The sequence below is a fragment of the Lynx canadensis genome, chromosome C1 (genome assembly GCF_007474595.2).
Source record: "Lynx canadensis isolate LIC74 chromosome C1, mLynCan4.pri.v2, whole genome shotgun sequence".
Lineage (NCBI taxonomy): Eukaryota > Metazoa > Chordata > Mammalia > Carnivora > Felidae > Lynx > Lynx canadensis.
The window spans coordinates 45,856,284-45,875,450 of record NC_044310.1 but is presented as its reverse complement, the minus strand read 5'-3'; the positions used below and the strand labels follow the sequence as shown (position 1 = coordinate 45,875,450).

At 46.6% G+C, this 19,167-nt stretch overlaps 1 protein-coding gene across 1 annotated transcript in view; it reads left to right on the top strand.

The window, feature by feature from the left end:
* Positions 1-4,116: 4,116 nt before the first annotated feature.
* The window catches only part of C8B (complement C8 beta chain), a 38,029-nt gene continuing 22,978 nt past the window's right edge, over positions 4,117-19,167 (top strand). The window contains 7 exon segments of the mRNA XM_030327181.1: positions 4,117-4,296; positions 10,572-10,728; positions 13,990-14,131; positions 15,700-15,755; positions 15,757-15,784; positions 15,787-15,841; positions 18,133-18,265. Of these exon segments, the coding sequence (XP_030183041.1) occupies positions 4,205-4,296; positions 10,572-10,728; positions 13,990-14,131; positions 15,700-15,755; positions 15,757-15,784; positions 15,787-15,841; positions 18,133-18,265 (663 nt within the window). The 5' untranslated portion in view covers positions 4,117-4,204.

The following is a 19,167-nucleotide window of genomic DNA, read 5'->3' as shown; positions in this document are numbered from 1 at the left end:
GAGAGTATGAGCAGGGGAAGGGCAGAGAGAGAGAGGGAGAGAGAGAATCCCAAGCGGGCTCCATGCTGTCAGCACAGAGCCCAATATGGGATGCAGTCTCATGAACCATGAGATCATGACGTGAGCCAAAATCAAGAGTCAGACACTTAACAGACTGAGCCACCCAGGAGCCCCAGCAGGCTCCATCCAGCAAGTCAGAGCCATAGGCTCTATCGACCATAAGCCACTGTTATCTCAACACACACTATGAAATCACAAGGACAGGAGAAGAGAGAAATGAAGGAGGCACACTGAGTTTTAACTGCTTTTGTGAAAGTGGCGCATATCTGTGGTAAATTCCAAAATATCCACAAATTCCTTGCAACCTTGCACGCACACCCGTTTGCAAAGTGACTCTGCTGTTCCTTCTATCAGTAGGTATGATTTGTGTCTCTGTCTCTTGAGTGTGGGTTTGGCCATTGCTTTGGCCAGTGGGACATTAAGAAACATGATTCAAGCAGAGGCTTAAAAGGCACTTCTGCCTTGGAGCCTGTCCTTTCTTGCTGTTCTTTGGAACCATGAAATCACCGTGAAGAAGACTGAGTCTGTTTGGAGAACTGTGGCCCACTGACCCCATCGCTTCAGTCAACAGTCAGCACTGATAGACAGACAGAATGAATCCTCAAGTAGACAAGGCAATACTGTATCAGCCAGCCCCCTCCCAACCCACCAGCTGGTTGAGGTTGCATGAGTGAACCCAGCAAGACCAGCAGAATGACCCAGCTTAGCCCAGACCTATTTGATAACCCAAAGAATTTTGAGTTAGTAAATGACTACTAAGTTTAGGAATTTTTGTTATGCAGCAAAAGCTAACTGATACAAAAATAGGTACCAGGGGGAGAGTATTGCCATAACAAAACCTAAAATGTGTGGGATTAATTATGGAAATGGAGGATAGAAAATTAATTATCAAAGACTGAAAGAAACAATGAACTCTTGGTGGATCCATAAGCATACAGTTATGAGTTTCTTTGTACAATTTAAAGGCCTGGAGACATATGATCATTTTCTAAAACCTACTCTTAGAGAAGAGAGCTATGGCCAGAGAGTGGTGAGGTGTGATAATTGTGCTATACCTGAATCCACCCTGGAACTTCTAAAAGGAGCGTAAAGCCTTGGAATTACAAACAGAAGACTTTGGGAGTCAGGAAAAAACAAAAAAAATAACAACATAAAGTCCATACCTGATCATAGGTTTCCTCGTGGACTCAGTTATGGAACCCCATGTCAGAGGCATGGAAAATGACAGTTATTAGCTTATCATCAAGATCAAACAAGATGACATATGGGAAAGCCTGTTAAATTGCTAAGAACTCCCCACGAAAAATCTGTTTTATCACTGCTGCCTGAGGCCGCCATCCTCCTGGCATAACCTCAGGTGAGCAGCACTGTAAGCCACCAGGGGGCAAAGGACCCCAGGAGAGTCATTTGGGAAGGTAACGTTAGTATGAAACACAAACAACGAATTCTGTTTAACCAAGTGGCACATATTCTGGGTAGAGAGAACAGCATGCACAAAAAATCTGGCGAGAGAGCACCTGAGTCATTCATGTAACTGGCCGCTAAAAATTGCAGGGTCCTCCATGAGTCCATCGGGTAGAGGAGGTGGAAGGGGAGCCTTGGCTTGCAAAGATGTGGCTTCTCTTAAACGCACGCCGGCGCGCGAGAGAACATGGATCTTTCTTGAAATGCAATTTTCTGCTTGTTTACAAATGATTAACTACCACAATCAATTGTGGCAAAGTTCAGGTCGCTGCATCCTTTGGGACAACAGCGAGATAGTGCCTTGTGCTTGGGGTAATGATAACTGGGATGCACACAGGATGGTCTGACAGCAGAGTTTGTGTTCTGTGTTCTGGGCCCAATTAACGCGAAGGGGTGGCCTCCCTCCATGGCCTGCCATCCATCCCTTTGCCGCTCTTGCTTATCTGCCTTCCCAGCCCTAGCCCGGCCCCTCTGGCACATGTGGCAGGATGGGGTGCCGGCTGGCACTCAAGAGTACTCCACCCTGTGAGGGGAGCTAGGTTAAGGGCTTAATGTGTTCTGTATCCACTCCCCAGAATAACCTTGATGAGTTGTTATCTCCATTTTTCAGAATAGAAAACAGAGAAATGAGGTCGCTTGTTTAAGGAAATGCTATGCAGTCTTCCTCCCAGCGCGTCGCCAAGCTGCCTGCTGCCTCCCCCCACCCCGGGTCCCCTCATCAACACCTGCAGCATCAACAGCAACAGGACCGTCTTCCGCCATGTTTGTACAGCCCTTAATGCCCTGCAGGTTGGTTTCATAAATGCAAGGTTAGTGCAGTTTGGACTTTAATTTGTTGATTCTGAGGAGCCAGTGGTGGTTTGCAGAGAGGTGTGTTTGGGATCCTTGGCCACTTGCACATTGCCTTTGAGTCTGTGCTATGCTTCCTCCAACCCCACGCCAGTGCCCCCCACCACAGGGACGGCAGGTGCCGTCTCCAGCTGAGAAGTGGGGCTGATGCTGTGTCAGCCAGAACTGAAAATGTGAACACGTCCATCCGACACCCAGTCACAGGTCCTCTGGGAATCATTTCTAGACATATTGAGGTGAACATTTGCTTGGATTACACCCCTGTAAGAGAGTCTCATGTGACATTTTCCTTTAATCCCGTTTAAGGGGGACGCCACATCGAAATGGCAGGGCAATCGGCGTGCTACTCAGAATAATGAAAAGTCGAAGGAAAATCCCTCTTCCAGGCTCAAGTTTATTCACCATACATGAGTGGCACCTGCCTTTGCTGGGTTCACCCCCAGAGGAAAGAGAGTCCCTCTGACCTGCAATGTGGGAGACATGGTAGGTGGAAGGCAATGGTGTTGACTGAACTCTTTTCAGGTTGCTACCACGTGGGGTGTTGTAGAGTCACTAGCAAATATGGGAGATACATGTTCAATCTACCGCTACCAATCACCTAGTACGCTTTCCGGCAAGGTCAGGAAAGCTCTCTGCTTTTCCCCAAACCGTGGTGAAGTTCCATGTAAGTTATATAATAACAAACAACCCAGATTTGGATAATTACTCTTTCACAGTTATTTTTTTTTAAGTGTATTTGCTTGTTTTGAGAGAGAAAGAGAGCACGCAGGCAGGAGAGGGGCAGAGAGAGAGGGAGAGAGAGAATCCCAAGCAGGCTCCTCACTGTCAGCACGGAACCCGACGTGGGTCTCAGTCCCACAAACTGTGAGATCATGACCTGAGCCGAAATCAAGAGTGGGATGCTTAACCAACGGAGCCACTCAGGTGCCCCTACAGTTACTGCTTTTATGATGCCTTTTTATGAAGCACTTTCACAGTTAGTAGCCCAGTGACTCTCCCAACCCTGAGTGACGGGTAAGACTAACTCTCCAAATTTCGTGGACGAGGGAACAGAATCAGAGAAAGTAAAAAAAAAATGGCAGGTCACTTACAGAGAGGGCACGTAGAACGTGCCAGGCACCCTTCAAAGTGTTTTAAATATTTCAGTTGATTTGGTCTTCACATCAGCCTTGTGAGTTGGGCACTATTATTCTCGTTTTATAGATGAGGAAAGAGGCTCCCAGAGGTTAATGATTTGCCACGGGTCACACAACTAGTGAAACATACCAAGAGAATTCTAACTCGGGTAGACAGGTTCTAGAGCTCAGCAGCTCCTCATTGACTTGCTCAAAGTCACACGGCTAGAAAGAGGCAAAACGCAAAGCTTGGTTTGACTTCCCACGCTGCCTTCCACTTCGTAGTAATAGCTCCCACGTGCGAGTGTTTCCCATGGGCCTGTCCTCGTCGCCTTACTTAGGTTACTTTCTGTAAACCTCACCACCTTGCAAGCGAGGAAACCGAGGCCTAGAGGTAAAGTGACTTGCCAAAGGTGACAAAGCAGAGAAAGGATTTGAACCCAGGCAGTCTGGACCTAGAGCCCACAGGCCCCACTGACAGCCTGTCCTCTCGGCTGCTTCCCCGGATAGTCTGTGTCGTGTGCTGCACAGTTTTCCCCCGTTCTCATTGGTGTCTGAGGTCACAGGCACTGTCCGTGCAAAGTCTAAGGGGTTTCCAGGCACCACTGTCTTTCTGTTTACTTTGCTGAATTGTTTGCTCTGTGGGGACAGAAACTCCCTGTGCAGACTTTTCATGGACCTCGGAGCCTCAGCTGAAGCTCCATCACGTAGAGACAATGAAGATATCGGTGCCGTGGGCTCGGAGGACACCATCAGAACTGATTCTTCTCTCTGCTGCCCTGGGCTGCCTCAGTTTGCCCTGCTCCAGGTAAGTGATGGTGACAAGTGATTCGCCAGTCAATAATGTGACAGGGAGTACGAAGCCACAAAATGCTGACCGCCTCTTTGTCGTGCATCTATTGAATAAGGAGCATCTCCTCGAGCAATTTGCATACATTTGATAAAATAATATCAACAACTGTCTTCAGATTATTATGGAACCAAGCGTCTGACTTCAACACAATTTCCCCTGAGAAACTGACATGTTTAAATGTATTTTGTCACGCTGAGAATAGGATATTTGTTCTGTGTTCTGAACAAAGCTTCTTTGCGCAAAAGAAGGCCTGTCATGTATGGAAAAAGGAGCCAATTCACATCAGTGACTTTAATGTCTGAGTGGGACCCACTCTACCTGCTCATCAACCCAAATTCTGTGGGTTCTCAGGTTCTCTCTCTCTCTCTCTCTCTCACACACACACACACACACACACACACACACACTCCTGTATGTTCCCAGCAGTTAAGTTCTAACTGATTTTTTTCATTATTTTTGGTATTGTTAATAGGGTACAAGACAGGCTAAAGAAAATATCTTAGTGAAAGCTCAAACGTGGGCTCCGGTGAAAGATGCGCCAGTGACTTGGCAATTAGGAGATCCTCCTGGTACATGAGAAGCCCTTCCATGACGCTGAAATGCTCAGGTATCCCAGGCCTCCTTGTGAGCAGACCTTCCCTGTGGGAAGAAGGGCTGTTCGTGCCATTCCTTTTGTTGATTCCATAAATGCTGTCTGAGCACAACCTCCCACTTCATGTGAGGAGCACCAGTGCCCATTGGACACACCCCCCGGTCTCACCTCTTCCCAGCACTCAGCTGCCACTGGGCACCACCCCTAAGACCAGAACAGAGAGGTTCACTACCCATTGGGCACTCAACAAATAATAGCTATTATGGATTATCAAGAATCTCAACTTGGCCCCACGAAGAACCAAGCTGCCAAGGCCTGCCTTATATGCGTGTATTATGTATACACAGAGGAGGGTTAAAGATCCAGGGATATGTGTCTGGAATGGAGGTTGAAGGGGCTCATAGCAACCCAACCCCCTGCAAATAGGAGTGACCCCTTTGCAAGACCCCTTGTCAGGCTCTAAGGATACAGAGATGAGTAAGACACAGAGAGCTTGTGTTCTCATGGAAAAAGCCACCATGTGGGCACACACTCTAGGTACATTTGCAAGAGATGATACAGGGACAGGTGAGAAGCAAGAGAGGGAGTGACCAGCTCTACTGGGCATTCAGTAATTCTGGAAAGTCTTCTAGAAAAGGACGGTATTTGAGCTGAATCTTTATATAAGAATAGATGTTCGCCAAATGGCCCAGGGGGTGGAGGGTGTTCAAGGCAAAGGAAGCATCACAGACAAAGGCATGGAAATACGAGAAGCCTGGCTTGTTCCTGAAGCTTCAAGTCTATTTCAGGAGGCCTCGAGCACGGGCCAAGGCGAGGCACTAGCAAAGACGAGATCAAGTGGGAGTCAGCATGATCAGAGTGGGTGGAGTGGAGGAGCACTAGGGTGGGAGCTAAGGACCTTGAACCTTACCCTCTAGCAATGGGGAGCCATTGCAGGGTTCTAAGCCAAGGAGCTGCACGATCATATTTATATATTCGGAAGTTCACTCTGACATGGAAAGTGGAGGTAGGCGTGGTGGATAAGTAGAGTGTCTTGTTTAATCCTCCAGCCATGCCATGAGATGGATATTCTCTCTTATTCACACTATGTAGAAAAGCAAAAGGTCCTCAGAGAGGAGAAGAGGTTCACTCACGTTGTCAGTCTCAAACCCCCACCAGGTTTGGTGTTCTGGCCTCTGCCCGTGAGTTCCACGGGGCGGTCCCAAACACAGCAGGTATTTGAGTTCCATACTTGAAGTGGATGAACAGCCTTCAGTTCTGGCACAGGAGAAACTGAGACCTCCCTCATGTTAGCTCCCAAGAAAGGTTTTTGTTTAGTTCTTATAATCATGTCAGATGAAATAATCACATCGTCCTAAGACCTATTGTTTATTTATCGCTGCTCTGTGCCAGCCACTTGGATGCATTAGCTCTAAGCCCTCACAGCTATTGGAGGTAAGTTTTATTGCTTACAGTGTTGCAGAGAGGGAAACTAAGATTGGTAGATAAGGTAAATGTCACAAAGCTACTCACTTAATATGTAACAGAATATGGATTCCAATCCAATTGTTTTTTTTTGTTTTGTTTTGTTTTGTTTTGTTTTTTCTGGTTCCAGAGCTCCTTTGTATCCCTGTACTATCCTGCCTCTCAAATGCATTATCCCCTCTCCAGCTGCATTGTGTATCTGACGTGCTGGGCCCCCATGTCATTTCTCTATCTCTGGGCCACACATTTGTTGCCTTGAGATGTTGCTTTAAATTTCATGTCTACAACAGCAAATGACAGAGAGAGGAGAAATTGAAACTCTGCCACCCAGAAGCTGCCTCTTCCAGCGAAGAGGAAGGATGCTATTTGCAAAGGGAATGTTAGCTGCCTAACAAATTGTGTGTGACAGAGAGTTGTTGTGTCAGGGCATTTCTACAGAAAGCCAAAATATATTGACACACCCCATCTCTGTAAGTTGATGGCTTGCAGTTTACTGCTGACCTAATCCTGCCTTCCTCGATGGATCCATCTTTATTTTGATCAGAAACTCCTGTCAGAAAGAGAGTAGGAGACAGGGACCCAGTGAAATATATCCTGATGTTGGCAGTTGCATTCTGTACACCTCAAGGAAAGGCACATCCTTGCCATTCCTTATGTAGAGGGATATGTTACAAGGACTTGTAGAAGGGTATTTATTGTAGCGTTATTTGCAATTGCAAAACATTGGGAAAATATAAATGTCTTTCAAAAAGAAAAAGAATACATTGAATGCAACTTATGTCCTCTGATGGGACATCAGAGGTAAAGAAATGAACTAGATCTCTCTATGAATCAACATGGAGAGGGCTCAGAAGTAGAGAGTTGATTGACAAAAGCAAGTTGCACAATAATATGCATAGTGTGAGTAAAGCACACAAAAACAATGTTGTATGTTGTGCGTATATAATATGTAAAAATATTTAAAGGGCTCAAGGGATACATGTAAATCCCCAACAATAGTTCCCTCTGAGAAGGAGGAGAGGGAAATGTATCTGGGGCTGGTATCCAATGCAGATATGTAATGTATAGGGTTATTTTCTATTAAAAAAAAAATTGAAGGAAATATACCAAAATGTTAATAATTGCCAATCATGGGTTATGACTACATGAGTGTTTATTATTTTACTTTCTGTACTTCTCCGGGCATGTTTAAAACATAGAGAGAATTTTGAATGACAGAGTCATTTCAGTTGGTCAAAAGGTCCATCTGGTCTGTTTCCGTAAAAATCCGTGGGCATGAAATGAATGTGCTGTATCCCTACACAGAGGCCAGGATTTAAAGATGCAATTTAATGCCAGCCTTTCTTTCCAATTTGCATTTTGTAGTACTAATAAACCACACACATCCTAACTGATGTAATTTACAAACATACTATTTATTCAGCTGATTACTTCATTATACTGCCACCTCCATAATGAAAATGGGGTGCAAAAATGAGAGACCTGGTGGCTCTAACTACTTTTTACCAAGTTCCTTCTGTAAACGATCATCTCGCCTATTAACAGGCTTTCAAATCTCAGAGAAGAAAATAATTGTGACTCTTAATACAGTGCGTGTACATTACCCATCCACTCAGTCTCAACTGTGCCCAGAATTGCCTTGATAGTTGCTAAAAACACAATGTAACCGTTTCTTAGTTGAAACAGGAAGAGGGTACCCTGCCGAGCTGTCAAATATATACTTAGGAGAAGCCGAATCACAGACAATATTGTTTTGTCAAACCCCAGCAAATTAGTAGATGTAAGAACACATTCTGTGCCTCAAGTAACCATTTTAAAAGTATCCACCTGTGGTTTCCAGGAGAGTCTTTGACCTTTCCTTAAAGATCCAACTTTACCAGGCAATTGATTTTTGCTGGTCTCTGGGGCGGTTTTGGAGATGGATTTCACTGTAGTTAATATTATCCTCTTTTTAGGACTTTTGCCAAGTGAGAATGTATTGCTAATGCCCTTGTCTGGCGTGATGTACTATGTATTTGAGACAGTGGAAACTGTGTGATGCTCTCCCTAATGACTCAATCTTGGACACAGAGATGAAAGAGACCTTGCATAGAGACAGAGGGCACTGGTAGAGTGGATGCCATTCCTGGCACCCTTCCAGGCACATGGGGGAAATGGATAAAGAGGCATTAGAGTCCAACAGACCTCAGCTCAGACCCCCAGGACCACTGCATACCAGCTACGTGACTTTCAGTCATTTCCCTCATCTGCCCAAGTGGCAATGTCCTCTCGCATTGTCGTGAGGATTCAAGGAGATGGCCCAGGTAAAACACCTCACACAGAGCTTGACATGTCCTGGGTGCTCAGAAAATCTTTGTTTTTCTTTCTCATCTCCTTTGCCTTGAAAAGGAACACAGGTTGCAAGATTATGTTCTTGCCTGTGGAGGAAGGGTAAAATCTAAATGCACCGTCATGGTTTTTTTTGTTTGTTTGTTTGTTTTGTTTTGTTTTGTTTTTTGTTTTTTTAATTTATATACTATTTTTTTTAATATATGAAATTTATTGTCGAAATGGTTTCCATACAACACCCAGGGCTCATCCCAAAAGAGGCCCTCTTCAATACCCATCACCTACTCTCCCCTCCCTCCCACCCCCCTCACCCATCATGTTACACACAGAGTTAACTGGAGGCCTAGACAGATTCAATACCACATTTGTTTATCCACTCTTTTACCGAATATCCCACCGAATGCCAGGAACTCCACAAAAAGCGTCACCTTACTTTCTAGACATAGTTCACGTTGTTTGACAGCTCTATGGATGCGACACTGTCTGCCCCTTCCACCCACCCACCCTGCCCTCACCTACATCCCCTTATATGCTCTGTCTGCTCTGGACTGGCAGGGCACCATTGTCTCTTGGACTGCTGGTGGTGTTGCTGTCCCTCAAGGACTTCTCTCTGGCCTGCTCCTCCTCTCAATAACAGTCTTATGCTCTCCCATAGCTTCTCAGGATCAGCTCCGTATCTCTAGCGAAAATCTCTCTTCGGAGTACCAAACCCACTTAGGAACTAGTTGCTGAATACTCTACATAGGTGTTCCGTGAGCGTCTGGGACTCAGCATGCCCGCCCACATCCTCTCCAACAAGCTCTTTTGCTCCTGTGTCCCTCACTCACGCACACACGCAAACTAGAACTAAGCATCAACCTGAACCCCTTCCTGTCTAACCTCTTCCTCTCATTTTCTATCCGTTCCACTGGAGCAACATCTTGTATACCTGCCCCCTCACTCCCCGCCATGTGCTCTCCCCTAGACATTGCCATGGTTCAAGTTCACATCACTCACTGATGCTACTGCATGAGCCTCCTGCCTGCTTGTCCCACCTCCAGGCTCTCCTCACCCTGGCCCAGCCTCCACACTACAGTGACGTCCTAAGGCAAACTCTGGCCCTGGAGCCTGCGTGCTTACAAACCTTGCCTACTGGATGAGTCCCAAAGAGCTAAGATATGAGACATGTTTCTCTTCTCCTGTTCTAAGATAGACGTGAGCTCCAGAAGGCAGAACCTATGTTTTTTATTTCCCTGTATCCCCTGTAGCACAGTACCCTCAATGTTGTTCGTTCTCAGCAAATGTTTCATGCACTCTTAACATGGGAGAGTGCCTTAAAGACCATCTAGTCCAAACCTCTCCTTCCCTGGGCATAACACAGAGGCCCCCAGTGAGGAAGGAATTGCTTCAAGTCGTACATCTAGCTGTGGCTGTATTCCCTGCTTATCTGTAGCAGTTTAGCATTTATCAAGTACTCACACGTGTACTTTCTCAGTGAATCCCAGGAATAGCCTTGGGAGGGAGGCATGATTCTCCCATTACATGGATGAGAAAAGTGGAAATCACACAGGTCGAAAAGGCAAGTCAGATCCCCCAGGTGCCGATGGACTGTCTTCTGCTCTTGAGTTCGGTACTCTTTCGACGATAGCTGGCCAAAATGGAAGGCACTTATGGGTGTTCGATAACTGTTTGCTGGATGAATTAACCTATACTTGAATGATAAACTAACAGCCTCACGCAAATGAGCAAATATATATATATATATATATATATATATATATATATATTGAACGGATGGGTAGGTGGTTGTATGCATACTTAATTCTTTTTTGACACTTGATTCTGTTCTCTCATGATGGCCATTTAGAGGTGAAAGGCCACAGTCTCTTGAGTCAAATGCAGTCAATGAGAGCGTCGCCAAGAGCAGACACACACGGAATGTGGATGTCTCACTGATGCCTATTGATTGTGAACTTTCCAGCTGGTCCTCCTGGACCACGTGTGATCCCTGTCAGAAGAAAAGGGTAAGTACTCTGGCCTTGGGGGAGCTCTAAGCTTCCAGAAGCCCTAACTCTCAGCAAGAGTGGTGAAGGCACTGCTGACAGTGCCTGGCTCATAGTAGGATCTCATTGAACGTTGGCTCACTTGATGAAGTCTGTTCCTCAGTGTCTCCAAGTAGTAGATCCTTTCTTCAACCTTCCAGCTACTTGCCTAGCATACTTATCCTTGCTCAGGTTATAGCTTCCTAATCAGACTTCCTGCCTCCAAACTTGCTCTTTCAGTCCATCTTCATGGTACAACCAGGGGAGCTATTGAAAATGCAAGCGTGGCCTGTCTTTTCCCAGCTTGAAACCCGTTCAAAGTCTACACATGGCTCTTGAGATCAGATCCAGACTCACGGTCTTCAAGGCCCCCATGACGTTGACCTGGCCGACATCTCCATAAAGCATCCCCCACTCTGGCCCACAGAACACCTGTCTCTCTCTGACCATTTCACACTCTCTCTCTGCCTTTATTCATGCCGCTTTCTGAGGCTGGAGTGACCTTTCCCACTTGCATTGCTGGCGAACACCTACTCATTATTTGAAACTCTGCCTACAGGCTACCTCTTTGGAGCCCTTCGTTGACTTCTCAGCCCTATGTGCTATTAGGTAGCCAACCTTCCAACACCTGTAATAGCTCCCTGTTCTTCCTGTCACTTACTTTTCCTTAATTACTTACCTTTCCATTAAGTGGTAAGCTGTTGAAGGTTTATTCAGTTCTGTATCTACAATGTAGGCCAACTTCTGGAACATAACAAGAGCGCCATAAATAGGTATTGTTTGATCGTGTGATATTTCTGGCACCTCCATAAGGAAGGGAGACAGCAGTGGCACTTTCTGTTAGGCAAATAGGTAAACAGAGACTCAGAGCGGGCAGTTTGTCAGGGTCACCTAGCAGCAGATAAAGGCCTTGAATTTGGGCCGCTGGCTTCTTGTCTAGTGTTGTCCCACAAACAAACAAACGAACGAACAAATAAACAAACAAAAACCACCATAGTCCCTGCCATACTTGTGCTTCAGGTTCCCCTGTCATACGAGGGCTGACGCGGGATCCCAGCTCTGAGAACAGCAGGTATGTGAGAGAAAAGAGAAAAGAAGAGGGTTGCCATTTCCCCAGCTCCTCAGGATATCAAAGCAGCCACGGGCTAAGACCCTAACGAGGCTGTAAAAGTGGACCCAGGACATTTACACAGTTAACTGGATCTTTGTGGAGAGCCAAGCAGGATCATTCAGTTCCCAAAGTGAGCTTTATTGCTGAAATTATCAGCATTGATCCAATATCTGTACAATTGTTTCATCTGCAGCATACACCAGGAAGACTCAGCATGAGCCAGCCAGCCAGCCAGCACTCTTCACTCAGAGTTAGTTACGCACTGGCCCTCAGTGGACATCATCACTCTCTGCAGGGTCACTGGCTGCAGGGTTATCAAAACCTTTCACCGGAATTTTGAGATGCCTCTCTCCCATCATTTCCACACCCCTCAATCCCCATTTTGTCTTTGGTGCCTGGGGCTGGTCTTCTAACAATCTTCTTTGCAGACCTCATCCCTGTCCTGCCAGTCTCTGCCTTCCAGGACAAAAGACCCTCTGGGGTCCCATGCAAAGGAGCGTGGGTGAATGGTTGTCTGTATTTTTTTTTTTTTTTTTTTTTTTGGCAGGGAGAGGTGGGGAGGGGTGTCCAGATGCCATACAAATAATAACTATGGTTGGTTAACATGTCATTCTGCAAAGGGGCTGCTACCCTGGCTTGTATGATTTCGTCGCACCAAACTCTTGCCTACAACTAGTATTTGGAAGCCACCCAGACGGGATCACTTTTCCCCCTATGATTGTTTCTCATTGCCTCATAGTAAAATACTAAATCTAACCTGAGACCTGGGGGCCCTCCCTTACTTGCCCCTGGCTATGTCTCCCTCCAGCTCTGGCCACCGCCCTCCTGTATTCTTCTCTGTGGCCAAGATGAACGGCTTTTGGTTTTCTGGAACAAGGCACGCTCTCGCTAGTCTCTCAGGTTTGGTAGAGCAACTTTCTCCCCACAGATAACTCTTCTCTGCCCTCCTCACGCCGCCTCTTCCTGTTTGCCTGACATTTCGTTTCACCTTGGAACCTCAGCTCGCTTGTCACTACTGGCTCCAAGTTTGTATCAGGGAGGCCTCTATCAATTCACAGAGCACTGTGTCCTTCCTCAATATGGCGGCCATCACACTGCGTTGTCCCTGCCTGGCGCTCACCATCACCACCCCCACCATCTGCAGCGACCTCCTTGAGGGCAGGCAGAGGGCACGATTATGATTAGAAACACACAAGCAAGCCCTTATGGAGTGAATAAGTCATGGGGATGGAGGTACAGCCTGGGAATATAGTCAATGGTATTGTCCATCTTGTAGTATGGTGCACTTGCGGTGAGCACAGCATAACGTACAGAGCTGTGGAATCACCCGTGTTGTGCACCCTAAACTAATGTAACACTGTGTCACCTGTACTTCGATTAAAAAGAACCAAGCAAGCATCAGTACCGACCTTGTTCAACATCGGGTGGCTCAGTGTTTTGGAAATCCAATATTTCTGGAATAAACGAATAGGAAGTTAGAGATAGAGGAATATTGCCTGGTAAAGATTAAAAATAAAGAAAAATACCACTATATGTCAACCAATGGGAATTTAAAAGTGATAACAATAAAGAAAAATAAGTACAAGAAATTGTGTGCCTACTAGGTACCGGACAACATGAGATTTCATATTTAGATCCTCTATATAGTTGAAACTCCATAACCGTACATTTAGGTTAATTCATTACCCCTATTTCATTGGTTACCCAAATTGAGATCACAGAGGTTAAGTAACTTGCCAACATCACATAACTAGAAAGTATCAGAGTCAGATGTGTCTCCAATGTGCTTGCTTTTTGATTTATAAGATAGTGAGTAAATGAGAATAATTGAATCAACCCATTGGAGTAATCAAGCTGAGAGATTGTGGTGTTGTGTTACTGAACTGGCCACATCAGTCTACTTAATACCTTTTGACTCTGAAGCCCGAGCTTTTCCCACATTCAGCAAATCTTTATTGATCACTGCAGTTGCAGAGATCAAAGGCCAGGTCTCTGCCCTCAGAGAGCTCAGAGTCTAGTTGAAATAGTCGAGCAAACAGGCACTTGCAACACGGACCCTTCAGTGAATATCCCTCAGTTCCCGAGGTCCCTGAGGCTCCACCCTTGGTTCACCTTCCTCCTCTCTGCCACAGTACAGACATGCCTACTTGCTCCGGCCCTCTCAGTTCAATGGGGAACCATGTAACTTCTCTGACAAGGAAGTTGAAGACTGTGTTACCAGCAGACCATGCAGAAGTCAAGTGCAATGTGAAGGCTTTGTGTGTGCACAGACAGGTATAAAGGGATGCAGGAGTGGGAGGGGATATCTAGCAAATGGGGTGATGGGGGCACTGGCCATTGCCTGCTGCTCAAGGTCAGGGTCATGGGTCAGGCCGGGAGCCCTCCTTGTCCTTCTTCCCGTGTATTATTCACAAAAACAGCCCTATAAAATAGGCATCAATATTATCCCATTTTACAAATTAACAAATTAAGACTTGGGGACGTTACTTGCCCAAGATCAGAGGGATCAGAACTTGGGATCAGAAACCTGGAGCCAAGTCTTATTTTGACTTTGTGACCTAGGAGAAGTCACTTAGCCTTTCTGCATGTCGGTTCTCTTAACAGAAAATCAGAAGTGACGTTAATACCTTACAAGCATACTAGAAGCATCAGGTGACACAGTGGAATGAAAGCTCTTTGCAGACTCTGAGCCCTGCTGGCTCTCTCAGAGGCCTGGGGCTGAGGACAACATGGAAAGCCTACAGCCGTTCCATCGGGTGTTTAGACCACTTACCTCTGAAAAATGTTTGCAGAAGTAGCTCTTGACGTTTGCATTTCTGCATAACCAAGTATAGCGGAACCCCTAATGCATGAGAGTCAGTAAAAGTTTTGATTAAAGGAATGAAGGGAGGAGCATACAATACTCATCTACTGCAGAACTAAGTAAACACTTGTCTTTTCAACTCACATCTAGTTCATTCAAGCAAGCACATGTCTCTCTATTTTGCCACTTCCCAGCAAACGTAAGAGTATTTTGACCCAAGATGATCTAGATGGAATTGCAGCCTCTCTACGTTCCCTGTACCCATATGGACCGGGTGTGCTTCAGGATTTTTCAAGAAAGGGTTAGAGATTTCAGAGCGATTTCCAGGGCTTATTGCAAATGCAAGAATTCTGTCTAATAAATCTGAAAGACTTTTATAGTGTGTCCATGGACTCATTATGGCCAGTGTTCCATGATTCCGACCAGAGCCATAATGGTCCATTCAGGCAGGCTTTAGTTTAAGTGCCTTGTAAGAAACATTTGAAGACCAAATTGAATTCTTCTGCTTTTGATATTGGTTTAAGAATGATCAGACATCTCTAAGGAAACAGGGTCACCTGTCTTATAGGCTTAACCCCTAAGAATATACAAACAAGAAAGGGAGTCAAGTCAGAGGGGAAAGCATTCATAGGAAGCAAAAGTGCCAACAGCCCTGGAAGGGAAGGGGAGATGACTTCCTGTTTCGAGACAAGAAGATCGAGGCAGGTTAGGTAGCCCGTGGAAGGTCACACAGCTAGTGCTACTCACAGGACCCACCAAACCCACCTCTCCTCGCCAGCCTCACCAGGGAGAGAAGTCTAGATTTGCCTCCGGTCTGGCCACTTCGACCACGGCCATTGTAGACACTTTCCTTTTCCCCACCCTTAACTAACCTCCCCTCAAAGTGGGTTCAGAAATACAACACTGGCCTCTTTGGGGGAATAAAGTGTTTACGCAGATTAAAGGCCCAGCCCAAATATCTTGCACATAGTAGGTGCTCATCCCCATTGTTTCCCTCTCGGCAGCACGTGACTAACGGTAACAGCCTTTCTCCTTCCAGGGAGGTGTGTAAACCGCAGGCTTCTCTGCAACGGGGACAACGACTGTGGAGACCAGTTCAGATGAAGCCAACTGTAGGAGGATTTATAAAAATGTCAGCATGAAATGGACCAGTACTGGGCAATTGGCCGTCTGGCCAGTGGGTGAGTTACTGTCCTTCTGTTGTGTAGATGGGACGGCACAGAATTCAGTGAATTTCTGGAGGAGAGGAAGGGAGCTGATATTCACAGAGTGGCTCCTTTCTTCTTTTCCGAAAAAAAAAAGACGTAGTGTAATGGATGCTTGTAGCTACTCTCTGAACACAGCTCCGGGGAGCTTCCAGGGACATGTCCTGTGGCTAGACACGGGCCGTGCGGAGGGGCTCAGGAACACTAGAGACGGAGCTGTGCTCGGAGACCACACGGGCCTGACACCAGGGCTGGGGTGCATGTTTACTCAGCACCTGCCGTGTGACTGTGCTCCGTGCTTTCTCGGCATTACCTCTGAATCCTACTGACAACTTGTGGGGGAGGTTTAGCTTCTTCTCTAGCTCTAGGCCCCAGCATAGGGCCTGCCCAGAGGGTAGGCTCCTAAGTAGTTAGTGAAAAAGTGGGTTTCTGAGGGCGCCTGGGTGGCTCGGTCGGTTATGCGTCCGACTTCAGCCAGGTCATGATCTCACGGTCTGTGAGTTCGAGCCCCGCGTCGGGCGGGCTCTGTGCTGACAGCTCGGAGCCTGGAGCCTGTTTCAGATTCTGTGTCTCCCTCTCTCTCTGCCCCTCCCCTGTTCATGCTCTGTCTCTCTCTGTCTCAAGAATAAATAAATGTTAAAAAAAAAATTAAAAAAAAAAAAACAAAAAAAAAAATCAAATCTCGCTCCCCAAAGGTTGTCATTAAGGAGAGAGACTTCTCACGCCAGGAAGACTTGCTCTCAGCACCACTTTATAAGCTGGTTATTTATAGTCCCCGCCTCCTCAATAAGGAAACTGAGGTCTGCAAAAGTTAAGAGAGTTCCTAAGGGTCACAGGGCTAAGAGGGTGGACCGAGTAGGCATTGCAAGCCAGCAGTAGGGCCAGACTGGACCCTGTAGGAGGGGACAGAATGACAGCTCACTGGTCGTGGGACCTCCGGTGAGGCACGTATCTATGTGGGGCTTCAGTTTTGTCATCTGTAGCAGGCAGTGAATAATAACTTTCTCTCGAGTTCTGTGAGGATCAAATAAGCTAATATGATTATTGAGGACAAGCCAGTAGGCGGCAGCTTGTGTGGGGGAAGGACGCAGGCTGGCAGTGAGACCTTGGGCAGGTCAGTTACCCTCCGTGCCTTGCTTCCCTGCTCCGTAAAGTGGACATCATCACCATGATAGCTATCTCAAGGATTAATCTTTTTAAGGATTACATGAGCCAATACGTGTAAATCGATAAGAAGAGTCGCCTCCGAAAAGTGAGCACCACATTGCGTTGGTTAAAGAAAATAAACACTTAGGCGTTCTTATGATGCGTGGACCTCTGTCACAGGACAGAGAGCCTATGACAATTCTGTTAGGAACAGAACCGAGGCCAGTGACAGAGGCTGAGAGAACACAGAGGTCCTTTCAACAAGAAAAGAGCTTTCAGTAGTCGTCAGAGCCGGTCAGGAACGGAAGCCTGCCTTAGGAGGCAGTGAGAAATAAGGCTACACACTGATTTTCATCCCTTCTAACTACACACAGTGATATCTACTGCCCAGGGATTGGGGGGCGGGGGGATGCTGTAGAAGGTGATCCGTATGTGGAGTCACACCCTGCTCTGTTTCTAGACATAGTCTAGACATAGTCCGTCTCAGCAAATGACAATTATTTGGTGTCTCGTGATGGAGATCATACGGAAATTAAGAATAAATTTCCTTGTCCCCATTTTACAGATGCAGAGACCAAGGTACAGAGAGGCGAGCTGGCTTGCCTGAGATCGCATTACTAGTAAATGGCAGAGCAGGGATTTGACCCCAGGCATCTGACTCCAGAGTCTATTTTCTTATCTATTTTGCTAACCATTCTCATAAGGTAACTGTGAAAATAGAGAACAATAGCTACTTGAGGGGCAAGCAAGGGGTCTTCGGAGGGCCTCTAGCTTAGCATGGCAAATGCTAGTGAAGGCTTCCCACAAAGAAGATAAGGAAAAAAGAGATACAACAGTGAGTGGCTGGAATGGCATTCTGGGCACAGGGAACAGCACTGACACAACAGAGAAGGAGCAGAGTGGATTGGAAGAGGAACAAGCATCTCCCAGTGGCTGGGACTAGGTATATGATTGTGGTCCGGAAGGGCCACACAGGAAGCTGAAAAGCTGGTTTGGACCAGGTACTCAGGTTCTTGGACACTGTACCCAGGAGCTTCGGTTCCACTCCTTAGGGTCTGCCAGCTGGGCTTACGTAAACTGATCACCCTAACCTCTTCCCCCTGTCCCTGCCTTCCCTGCAGGATCAATCTGTTCACAAACAGCTTCGAGGGCCCCGTCCTCGATCACAGGTATTACGCCGGTGGATGCTCCCCCCATTACATACTGAACACGAGATTTAGGAAGCCATACAATGTGGAAAGCTACACCCCACAGGTATGTGGCAGGCAGGAAGCCACTGCAGGGCAACGGGGGGAACGCACACTAAGGAGCCAGCCAGCACGGAGTCGAGGCCCAACCCTGTGAGCCGCTGAAGCAGCTTGGATGTATTGCTGTTTTCTCTTCAAGCCTCAGTTCTTTTTTTTTTTTAATTTTTTTAATGTTTATTTATTTTTAAGAGAGAGAGACAGAGCATGAGCAGGCAGGGGAGGGGCAGAGAGAGAAGGAGACACAGAATCCGAAGCAGGCTCCAGGCTCTGAGCTGTCAGCACAGAGCCCGATGTGGGGCTCGAACCCATGAACCATGAGATCATGACCTGAGCCGGAGTCAGATGCTTACCCGGCTGAGCCACCCAGACACCCCACATTTTTTTATTATTTTTAATCCAAATTTTAGTTAGTTAATATACACTGCAATATTGTAGAATTCATTGATTCATCACTTACATGCGACACCCAGTGCTCATCCCAACAAATGCACTCCTTAATACCCATCACCCATCTAGCCCATCCCCCCCACCCACCTCCCTGTGTCAACCCATAGTTTGTGCTCTGTCATTAATTATGTAGTTCCAAGGGCTAGGTTACGACCTTCTCCTCCTCCTCCTCCTCCTCCTCCTCCTCCTCCTCCTCCCCTTCTTCTCTCCACGTGTACATATTGGCTAAAAAAGAAAAATAAAAATAAATGAGCCGTGGACAAACACAACCTCCCCCGCGGTGCCCACTGGCACCCCTGGGGCCTCTACCTTCGAGGGAGGATCTCAGAGCAGCTGAGTTACCATCCCAGTTAAAATAGCCCCTGACCTGGCAGGACATACATCGTAAGTCTCCCTGCATAGCCCGTGCTTTTGGAGTGCCTGTGTGGTGTGTATCCATACAGACTCAATCCTCAGAACAAG